At 36.1% G+C, this 12181-nt stretch overlaps 1 protein-coding gene across 7 annotated transcripts in view; it reads right to left on the reverse strand.

The window, feature by feature from the left end:
- Positions 1-1336: 1336 nt before the first annotated feature.
- Positions 1337-12181, reverse strand: part of rimbp2a (RIMS binding protein 2a) — a 75844-nt gene continuing 64999 nt past the window's right edge. For 6 of the 7 annotated variants that reach the window (XM_084137682.1, XM_084137683.1, XM_084137686.1 and 3 more), the window contains 6 exons: positions 9737-9906; positions 9483-9651; positions 8559-8656; positions 6957-7028; positions 6729-6878; positions 1337-5089 (listed from right to left, as the gene is read on the reverse strand). In XM_084137682.1, the coding sequence (XP_083993808.1) occupies positions 4901-5089; positions 6729-6878; positions 6957-7028; positions 8559-8656; positions 9483-9651; positions 9737-9906 (848 nt within the window). In that variant the 3' untranslated portion in view covers positions 1337-4900. The remainder of the gene's footprint in view (positions 5090-6728; positions 6879-6956; positions 7029-8558; positions 8657-9482; positions 9652-9736; positions 9907-12181) is intronic. The other variant, XM_084137687.1, reaches the window with a different exon arrangement.

Consider the following 12181-nt stretch of genomic DNA (forward strand, 5'->3'; position numbering starts at 1 on the left):
TGTGTGGGGTAAAAGGCCAAACTTGCCACCTCATACAATTATAAGATTTTTAAACAAAATCTGTTGCTCCATCAGTGTTCAATTCAAGCATTTTTTTTCTGCAATCACACACTATGGGAGTAGTGAAAAGCACATTTTTCTTAATGTGCACCTTTATACCCCTATATATAAATACTTTTACATTTTTTTAAAGTATTATTATTTATTTAGCTGTTTTGATGCTTGATAGACTCTGCTGGTCACTGTCGTTGTATGAAAAAAGCAGCAACAATTTTCCAAAAATATGGAAAAGTCATGGAATAGCTTTGGACTGGTTGAATTCATTTAACTCCCCATGTTTGTTTACTACGTGCTTTTAATTTTTAAACATTAGTGTTGTTGTTGAGTAACACCAGTTTGATCCTAAGAAGGAGGATGACACCTCAGAAATTGATTAACTAGATGATTATAACCCGTCATTAAGTGTGATAAATGCAGCTCTCGGATGTTGACAGAGTTGAATATGGCCTGTCAACATCAATCTTCACCCAAAAACGCAGCAATATTAATTCACTCACCTTACCCATGAAGCCTGATGGAGATATGAAGATATTGAAGCCACTGCTGCCACCTACTGGGTTGTCGCTGTATTAATTGTTGTGTTTGCTGTTGGGAGACGTGCTATGTGATTTGCCATGAAAAGTTCAAGTCCGATATTGAAAAATATCACATTTATTTTCATAGAAAATGTATATTTTACACAATTCTACACATGCACAGCCACACAATTGTCCATATCAGTAGACCAACGAGTCCTTTTTTCTCTCTTTAATTCACAGAGCGAACACAGAATTGCCGACTTGAGCATCTTTTCTTGAAGACACCAATGGATAACACTTACACTGTTGAATATTAAATTTGAAAGCACTAAAAAAGTCTGTAAATTAAGTATAAACATTTATAAATTATCTACAAATGGAGTACAAAAGAGTAACCGAGAAATGAACACATCATCCAGTTACAACGAACACTCGGGATTCATGATAATAATAGAGATATTTCTGTTAAATGAAAATATATGTAATCTCTTTTATTTATTTTTCTTTTGGCAAAATGATGTTGCAAGCTATACAAGCAGCTGAACATTTCATACATTCCTTTTTGGCTATCCAACTTTTTATTATTATTATTATTATTATTTAATTAGAATTAGAACCTTCCATGTTTTTTCTTCTATACAATAAATAAACTTAATTCACCCCAAATGAATGTCATTTTTATATATATATATGTATATGTATATGTATATATATATATATATATATATATATATATATATATATATATATATATATGTGTGTGTGTGTATATATATATATATATATATATATATATATATATACACATATATAGGCTATATTAAAATGCTTAAATACATTTAAAGCTGCAGTCCGTAACTTTTTTGGGTTAAAAATTATCCAAAATAAATTTTTGAGCAAGTACATAAACAGCCAGTGTTAAAAACTATCTCCTTGCCTTAGCTCGATTCAAAACGGTAAGCTTGTAATAATGTTTTTAATTCCAGGATGGATTTCCTGGAATGGATTTCCGCGGGAAATTCGAGCATGTCTTTGCGTCATTAGGTCACATCTGTACACATAAAGAAGGAGTCTCGGCTAGTAGGCTATATTGTGTGTGAGGATGTTGGAGGTGGAGATTTATAGCCTTTTCTCACAGCACTTGATATAATTAAACTTATCAATTTGATGGCGGATCCAGAAAGGTTCAAACGACAATCACCAGTGACAACTGGAGATTCACCCGTTGTAAAATGCAAAAGACGTCGGAGTGGCTACAGAAAAAAAGAGACTGCAACCGGGCCCATGCGAAAACAAGGATAAATATCCCAAGGGCTTTTGAAAGGTGGCGTGAACTCCGTGTTTTGAAGGGGTTCAAAACGGATGCAGAGACGGCTTTTTTTCTGCTGGACAGGTAAGACATAAGCGATCGTTAGATTTAATCAGCACGATTTACTGCAATGCTTTTTTCCCCTTAGTTGGTCAGAACAAAAGTGGATGTTACTTACTTGTTCAGATGATATTTTCTGGTGAAAATTCTTATGTTGGTCATACTTCCAAAAAGTAGAATCTGTGATTGCGACTGACAATTCTCCTCAAAACATTGGATTCATCCGCGCTGTGCCGTGCCGAGGCACAACGCACGTAAAGTTGATAATTCTGTGAATAACTGCAATTGCAGATTTCAAACAGACATGGCGACAAAGAGGGAAAACTACGGACTGCAGCTTTAAGATAATCTTTTTCAAAGATTTAAAAAACTTTCTTTTTTTCTTTTTTTTTTAAACACACAGTAAGTACCCTGGATCAAACCATTCAAGAGTGCAATCTAAACCTAACCGGCCACATTATTGAGATTCCACCAAATGTTGGCACAACTTCGCATTTCCAGTTGTGGGACAAGATGTTTTGTGTTAATGCAAAATAATTTGCCCTTAATATAAACTACTATTATAGCTTGAGACAGCTGAGCCATCATAGGTAGTTTTGCCTGAGGGTATTTAACCTGTATTTTGGTAGCTGAGAATGTGTATTATATGGTCCTCAGCAAAGAGACTATCACAAAAAGTTTGTCTACCATAGCAAGCAAAGACCCCAGGAAAAACAGCCAATGATAACAGCAGCAAGGATATGCCATTTAGGCCTATAGATGATCTCATTATATCAGCCCAACCTATTTGTGTAAACCAGTGTTAAAGGGATAGTTCACCCAAAAATGAAATTTCTGTCATCATTTACTCACCCACATGTTGTTCCAAACCTTTGCGACTTTCTTTCTTCTGCAGAACATAAAAGACAATATTTTGAAGAATGTTGTGAAGAAAACAGTTTTGGTTACCATTGACCTCAATTGTATGACAAAAAAAAAGATAATAATTTCTCAAAATGTCTTCTTTCATGTTCCACAGAAAAAAAAATGTAATGAATGAGTAAGTTATGACAAAATTTTAATTCTGGGGTGAAAAAAAAGGGCCATTCACACAGAACGCGTTCTTGCGTTTAAAACTAAATAAATAAATAAAAAAATTAAATTCCCGGGTTTTGTCTTTTAACCTGATGCAACGTTTTAAAAACGTGGCACTCATAAGCCAACACTGATAAAATACGTTCAATTTAATATGTAACATTGGAAAAAATTTCCATTGTAAAAAAAACATAGCCTTCAGAAAGTGGAATTTAAAGGATAGTTCACCAGAAATGAAAATTTTGTCAGGACCACTATCATCGAATACGATTGACAATTAGCATACAGTTTGGATTGGTGGTATGGTTCTGTTCTGGGCAAGAACTCCCTGCGCATCCATGCATGGATAAGAGCAGCAATAACCCCCCTTAGGGTAAACAGAACAGAACCAACATGAATGTATTGCAGATATCATTAATGTCAATATTTTAATATACAGCATAATTCGAGAATTTAGTCTGATTCAATGCCAATTCCTGACTGACGAGAGGAGGAGCTGGGGATGGAGGAGGGTAATTTGCTCCTGAGAAACGTGATAGCTGCTGATAATACTGAAGGAGCTTATATATGTATACAGTGATAGACGTCTATTCCTATAGGTAGACGTGGATCAGCTGAGAGTCAGCTGACGTGTGCTTGACTAACGTGACCTGCCAGAAATAACGCTACTTTTTTTTGTCATCACTTACTTACCCATAAGTTGTTCCAAACCTGTACGAGTTACCAACATTCTTCAAAATATCTTATTTTATGTTCAACAGAAGAAAGGTTCACATGCAGGTTTGGAACAACTTGAGGGTGAGCAAATGATGACAAAATTTTCATTTTTTGGGCGAACTATCCCTTTAAGGAGACACCAAGACACAATATTTGCTTAAATGTTTCTTCTTGAGAAGACGGAACCACCCTTATTGACTTTAGAAAGGAACAGAAAACAACTTGTAATTAGCAGCACGTCACATTATCACAAAAGTTTATAACAACATTTGTCCCTTTTAAGTTTAAGGGGTTGCACGAACATGGATGCAGAGGGGACACACTCCATTCACCAAAACACACACAGATTGTGCGATTTGAAAGGCAAACACAGAAACTTTCCATTGTATTTTTATAACTTCAGAGTCATTCTCGTGATAACCACGGGATAGGGAGCAAGCAAAAGAGAGAATACTTGGCAAAGACTGATGTATGGAGACATCAGATGTAGGTAATATACTGTACTTACTGAGTTTAGATGAAGGCCACAGCAATGTTTAAAAGGATTTGCTCATAGACTGTCCTGGTCAGTAATGCGTTTTTGCACATTGCCCATCTTTCTAAAATGGTTTTAAATGGAAATATATTATTTTATTGTGGTCCTTTTTGTGTTTCGGACTAATGCACTTGATATGGTCTGGAGGTTAGCATATACTGCTATTTGACGCACAACGTCAGGCCATATTTGAAGTGCTTTTTGAACCGTTTCTATTCATCACTAAATGCAATACCAAACATTAAAATCTGAGATTAAATATTTAGCTCAAAATCCAGCACTTTGATTTTAAAAATGGAAATAGCAACGGAAGTAGGCTAATTCTTTAAATATAACATCTTTTTGTCCTCTACATCACAGTATGGAAAGATGCTTTTATTCTGACAGCCAATTAGCAAACTCACTGACATGTGAGTGACATCTTTATACATGTCATTCCTTTTCATCTGGATATTAGATTTATTTCATAATGTGAACGTGGCATGTTAATGTGAAAGTGTTCTCTTTTCTTTTCTTTTTTTTTAAATCCTAGTTTTTATTGACACATTGGGGATTGGCTGTTTCCCTTTTGAGATAGAAATCTGTATGCTGTTGTAGTCATATGAATTTGAAATCAAACTCATACTTTTACTTTGAGAACTTTTGGAGCAGTTTCTTCCCCTTAGAGAGCAGACCTTTTTTCTTTTTAGACGCCAGGTCTCGTGGACCCCTGGCTGGGCTCAGCGGCCTGACTGGGCCAACAGGAAGCAAAGGACGCACAGTGGGAGAGGCAGGTCTTCCAGGGGCCGGAGCTGGCACTGTACTTTCCACAGGCACCTAATGAAACATCCATGGGGAAGGGAAAATTGTGGGATATTACACAGCAGGTCTATCTTTTGCCTTATCATCTGCCTTCTTCTCAGTAGCAGAGCAGCAGAGTTTTAAAACAAATGATTTGAAATGTGCCAAGAAAGTAAGAGCAAAAAAAATATATTACTACTCAGATTGGAACTCTAGAGAAAAGGCAGATAATATGGCTGGTTCCTGAATTAACTCAACTGTGTTATTAATTTTTTTTTCTTTGCTGCTATAAGAAAGATAAGAAATAGTCCTTAATTTAATTTCTGTTTGAAATGTTATTAGAAACCTCTAAAAGTCAAGGGATCTTATATTCTATTAAAGCATCAAAATAGACACACAGCACAGAAACCAACTGCAGATACCATACAAGTCTAATGCACTGGCATATTAAGCAGAAAAGTCTGTGTTTTTGAAGATAGAAAAAGGAAAAGAAATTTGAAAAATAAATAAAATAATAATCTGAATAAATGAACATTATTAAGCAGATAAACCTGAAACAAACCTTATCTTTAGATGAAAACATATAAATATGCTACATATAAAAGCAGTATGATAGAAAACTCCAAATAGATAATTTAGCCGTAGAAAGTCCATAAAAAATCTGCATAAAATCCCTTGCATGAGACTGATCACTGGTATCGCTAGTTGCTTAACTTACCTAGCAAGACCAAAGTCTGCTAGGGTGGGAAATGAACAATATTCCTCAGCTTTTTTCTTTTTTGGCAAAGCCGGTGGGGAAAAACGGAAATTAGAAAGCAGCGACATCATAAAAAAAAAATCCAAAACATCAATTATGAGGAGAAAAAAAAAAAACAACACCACGTACACATAAATGAATAGAAATGTCCACTAGCAAAAAATACATATTTGTCTCAGTTTTTCATTTATTTTGATTTATTGTAATTACATCATGACTGTTATCATTTTAGTCTCTCTGGAAGAGATGAGAATGAGTAATATTTATATGTTCTGCTAGTTCATATGATCTGAAAAATATAGTTTTTTTTGACAATGTGCAATATACAAAAAGAAACAAAGCCTCTTCAAAGAAATACAACATTTGGGGTAATGTAGTTTACTTTTATATAAAAGCTACAGGTCTGTTCTGAAAAAAAACAAAAAAACAAAAAAAAAACAGGCATGCGTCAACTACGTGAGTTTCCAAATCAGTCTTTTAACAGGGTCGCAAATCATGAGCCACGGACCCTATGGACTTCACAAAGCACTTTGACTAATGCAAACAGCTTCACTTAAGTAGGGTTTTGTGTTTCAGTGCAAAGATGCTTTATGCTTTATTCAAAGTCCGGTGCAGGAACAGAATTTGGCCTTTTCCACAAGTCCTCTGGCGGCTCTACGAACATTCGCTCTCTTAAAAGAGTCACGTTCGTACCTGTCTCTCTATGTTCTCAAAAAAAAAAGGCTCTGTTTGTCTGTTTGCAGTGGGCTTTGCTTCTCCCTTTCCTAGAGCAAGAAAGGTTGGACTGGAAACCACCACCACGGTCACATAACGAAAAAACAAACAAGCACAAGAAAACACAGAGACGGCGAGTGGACCGAAACTCAAACGGAGGATGAATGGATACAGGGCCTAGCGCTGAGAACGGCGATGGTGTACCCGTTTGGCCTCTGGGCGCGGAGCCGGTACCGGATTGGGCTCGTCCTGACCGTGCTGGGAGGGAGTGTCCGTCAGATAGACCTCCACGTCATCAGGCACTTCTTCAAGAAAGTTGGATGGAACCAAGCCCCGATGTCCATTCAGCTCACCCTGAGAGTCAGAAAAACGTACAATGCCGCAGGCTCAGAATAAAACAGAGTGAGTGGTCAGCGCAACAATGATACTTACATAATAGAAGCCATCTTCATCTATATCCCCAAAAACAGCAATGATGTCACCAGCACAGAACGTCAGTTCAGCCTGCCACAGAAAGCACATGATCAGCAACTATTCACAAATGCATATCCAGCAGATTGAAAACCTGACTATATATATGTACAGTATCTCACAAAAGTGAGTACACCCTTCACATTTCAGCAAATATTTTAGTATATCTTCTCAAGGGACAATACTATAGAATTGAAACTTGGATATATTTTAGAGTAGTCAATGTGCTGCTTGTATAGCAGTATATATTTACTGTCCTCTGAAAATAACTCAACATACAGCCATTATTGTCAAAATAGCTGGCAACAAAAGTGAGTACACCCTAAGTGATAATAGCTGTATGTCGTTTAACCATGCAAAGCCACCTATGTCCTATTCATCATGTTCATGTTTTTGTCTGCTTGACAGGACCATATAAATTTGTGTATCTTGTATTAGAGCAGTTACAATTTGTGCTTTGAGTACAATTCTCTCATACTGACCACTGGATGTTCAACATGACACCTCATGGCAAAGAACTCTCTAAGGATTTGAGAATTAGAATTGTTGCTCTCCACAAAGATGGCCTTAGGCTATAAGAAGATTGGTAACACCCTGAGACTTAGTTACAGTACAAGCCAGGGTCATACAGAGGTTTTCCAAGACGGGCTCCACTTGGAACAGTTTGCATGGCCGTTGTCCCAGAAGGAAGCCTCTTCTGAAGCTGGCTCACAAGAAAGCCAGCAAACAGTTTGCTGAAACCAACCCGTCCAAGAACCTGTCCAACCTGTACTGGAACCATGTCCTGTGGTCTGATGAGACTAAGATAAACTTGTTTGGCTCAGATGGTGTCCAGCATGTGTGGTGACGCCCTGGTAAGGAGTACCAAGAAAATTGTGTCTTGCCTACAGTCGAGCATGGCGGTGGTAGCATCATGGTCTTGGGCTGCATGAGTGCTGCTGGTACTGGGGAGCTGGGCTTCATTGAGGGAAACATGGATTCCAACATGTACTGTGACATTCTGAAGCAGAACATGATGCCCTCCCTTCAGAAACTGTACCGAACGGCATGATAACGACCCCAAACACACAGGTGGTGAAGGTGATGGAGTGGCCAAGTATGTCTCCAGACCTGATCCCGATTGAGCACCAGTGGGGCGTCCTCAAGCGGAAGGTGGAGAAGCACCATGTGTCTAACATCCTGTGCAGCTCTGGTGAATTCCATGCCCAGGAGGATTAAGACAATGCTAGATAACAATGGTGGACACTTTGGACACAGTTTTGACATGTTCACTTAGGGTGTACTCACTTTTGTTGCCAGCTATTTTAACAATAATGGCTGTGTGTTGAGTTATTTTCAGAGCAGAGTAAATATATACTGCTATACAAGCAGCACATTGACTACTCTAAAATATATCCAAGTTTCATTTCTATAGTATTGTCCCTTGAGAAGATATACTAAAATGTTTGCTGAAATGTGAGGGATGTACTCACTTTTGTGAGATACTTTATATATATATATATATATATATATATATATATATATATATATATATATATATATATTGGAGTGTGTGTTTAACACCTCAACATCCACATTTGGGGAGCTCTCTCTGGGGTCGTAGTCGTACAGAGCAACCATTCTTCTTGTGGCCACTGGGTGGCGACCTCTCCTATTTTGTTCTGATGGGAGAGAGAATCAGTTTCTTTGTGGGATAGGCAGGCTATGTATAAAATAACATTTTGACTGGTTAGCATGATCCAGTTACTGGTAGAAAGCTCTGCACTGATGACCATAAAAGTAGCCATGTATTCAATATAATCTAACAAAGTACAAAAAAAAAAGTTTGGGGTCAGTAAGATGTTTTTAAATACATGTATACTTTTAAGGGCCGTTCACACCAAGTACAATAACTATAACGATGACTATAAAGTTTTAATAATTGTTTTAATTGTAAGAGAATAGGGAAGTCCACACCACAACTATAATGATAACGACACAAGTTATGTTAATTGCCAAAACAGAATCTATCCTTCTTTAAAGAGCTCAAGCATGTAAAGTGGCAAATGACACAACTTGCTCATGATAAACAGAGCATTTTCGTGCGTTGGTGGGTACGCTAATACAGTTATCATTATAGTTATCATCCTTGGTGTGAACAAACCTTTATTTAGCAAGAATGTATTAGGCTAAGTTTAAGAAAAGTGACAAATTCTGTTTCAAATAAATGCTGTTATTTTGAACTTTATATTCATCAAAGAATCCAGGAAAAAATTTATCACAGTGTTCACAAAAAATATTAAGCAGCACAACTATTTTAATTTGTAATAATATTTCACAATATTATGTTTTAACTGTATCAAATAAATGCAGCATTGGTGAGAAAAAGAGACTTATTTTAAAAACATTACAAAATCGTACCAACCCAAAACCTTGTAACAATAAGTTTGCAAATCTTTAATATTTTTGTCATTAAGTTTAGATAACTGTGACAGGAAAAACACCAACCAATTCTGTCCACAGGGGTATTGAGAGGGAGAAATCCTTGTTTCATGAGCTGCTCCATGGTCTCATCATCCTCAGCACGGATTTCCGACACCATGTTACATGGAATAAGTCCAGACCTACCTCGGATCTCCCCACGATAAAAGCCATCATTATCCTTATCGCCATACACCTTAGACACACAGACAGAGGGATGCTGAAACAATGGAAGGGCCATTTAACAAGTGATCATTAACTCCATCCGAGCAGTAGCCTACCTTTATTATCTGACCCTCTTTAAAAGGGAGTTCCTCATCCGCTGCGTCAGGGTTAGGGGACATGGACAGAGGGTCATAGTCGAAGAGGGCCACAAAGATTCGAAACGGCTCCTCCTGCTCAGATTCATCATAGTATGGAGGAGAACGCCGGCATCGGTCCCTGTATCCATCTACAATGAGAAAGATAGGTAAAAAAAAAACAAGTTGTCTAGTAGACAGATTTAAGTGGCACCATATTATCCTTATACATGGATAGTTGGAAAGCCGTGTTCTGCAGTATGAAATAAACCCTTTTTTTTTATTTTAACGATTTTTCAAATTATTGTATATTTACTGTTATGCTACTTATATTAACTGAGATAAAATGTATTATTTTTATTAATATTTGAAGGCATGCTCATAAAAAATCATTTGTCACTTTGAAGGTACATTTGACCAAACTGAAGGGAAAAAAAATCTTTAAAAAAAAGTCAGTAAAATTGTGATATATAATCACAATGAATAATTATTGTAAACAAATTATAAAAAGCGGTTGGGCTGCTTAATATTTTTTTTGTTGAAACTGATAAAAGATATCAGCATTCTTTGATGATGAATAGTACATTTAAAAGAACAGCATTTATTTATAATATAAATCTTTTGTAAGATAAATGTCTTTACTGCTGTGGTGTTAAGTATTTGAGTAAATGTATTTAGTTACTGTACTTAAGTATATTTTTGGCTACTTTGTAGTTTAGATAAAACAACTTTTACTCCCTACTTGACTACATTTTTTAATAAGAATTTGTACTTTTACTCCAATACATTTGTAATGAGCAATGCAATTACTTGTTACATTTCACATGGCACCTAACATTGTCAGCAGCAGTTTATTACTGCTACAAAAGAAGCGATATCACCATCTACAGGGCATTGAAGATACTATATCTTGTGCGTTTTGCCCTTGTTCACCCAAACTTGTCAACAAGGTTACTTTACAATGAATGCAAACGCATGGTAGTTGTGAATTGCGGGTGTTTCATTTATGGGGTGAGGACACGGCTCCAGCCGAAACCAGCACGTCCAGTACAAGTAGGCTTTGAATATTTATTTTTACCTAACATTATTTTATTTATTCGTTATATTGAAGAGAACATTTTAAAGGATATTGGTTTACTTACAGTATGCTCCTTCATGAGCACTTGAGCTTAACTGAGACTTTAGTGTTTGTAGATGTTTAAGAGGTTAAGTGGACGTTTAAGTGGCTGTTGTCGACCTTGATTCATTGCAATATTTACAGTAGGTGTTCAGTTTTATTTTGATTTTAGAAAAAGAAACATGTGATTGCTCTCCTCACAAATCAACTGTTTCTTGTTTTCACTGACATATCTCTTAGGAGTTGAGGACTAGTGCATCTTTGAGCCTACATTCAGGTACACGAGGTACTGTATATGAGTTTACTCATACAAGTAAAATACCTAAAGGGATAATTCACCCACAAATATCTTCTTTATATATATTTATATTCATATTTATATTTATATATTTTTTTTTTTATAAAAATATATGTCTGTCATCATTTACTCACCCTCAAATTGTTCCAAACCTGTATGAATTTGAACAAGAATATACAAAATTTACAAAACAGTATACAAAAAATATACAAAACATATTTTGTGTTCAGCGGAAGAAAGAAACTCATTTAGGTTTGGAACAACTTGAGGGTGAGTAAATGATGACAGAATTTAAATTTTTGGGTGAACTATCCCTTTAAGTACTGTTAAAATCAGATACTCTAAGACATTTACTCAAGTCATATTTCACTGTAAGGTATATGTACTTTTACTCCAGTGTGGTTTTCAGGTACTCTTTACACCTGCTTTACTGTCACTATTAAACAATTTAATGCATCCTTTCTAAATAAAAGTATTAATAAAAAAAACCCATTCTGACTGAATATATTAATCTCAATAGCAAAATGTGTCACAATCAACCTGAATTCACCCCTATATTCACCCAATATATATATATATATTTATATATATATATATATTAAACCTGGTCCTGTAATACAGCACCATACACAGTAGGCATGACTTGATGGTATAAGCTTACAAGACTTTTTAAAGGATCCAGAGGATATTTTGAAGCAAGTAACAAACAGTATAAATATTATTATCTCCGTGTATAATAATGGAAAGTGTGAATAAGCATGCAATTCAGTCCAATGGAGTGAAATTACGCTCCATACTTGCACAATCCATTTATTTGCCAAACACATCTTGGGTGGGTTGAAAGAAACAGACATTTTTTACAGTAATATGATGGCTATGATGTGTGTCACTGTGTGTGTTTGCCTGTGTGTGTGGGTATGTGGCGATTGGGAGTGAAACACCCATATGGCAGCCAATTACAGATGAACAGCAAGCCAAACATGAAGCTCCTGACAGGCGCACACACAGACAG

The sequence above is a fragment of the Abramis brama genome, assembly GCF_963993115.1.
Source record: "Abramis brama genome assembly, chromosome: 15".
Lineage (NCBI taxonomy): Eukaryota > Metazoa > Chordata > Actinopteri > Cypriniformes > Leuciscidae > Abramis > Abramis brama.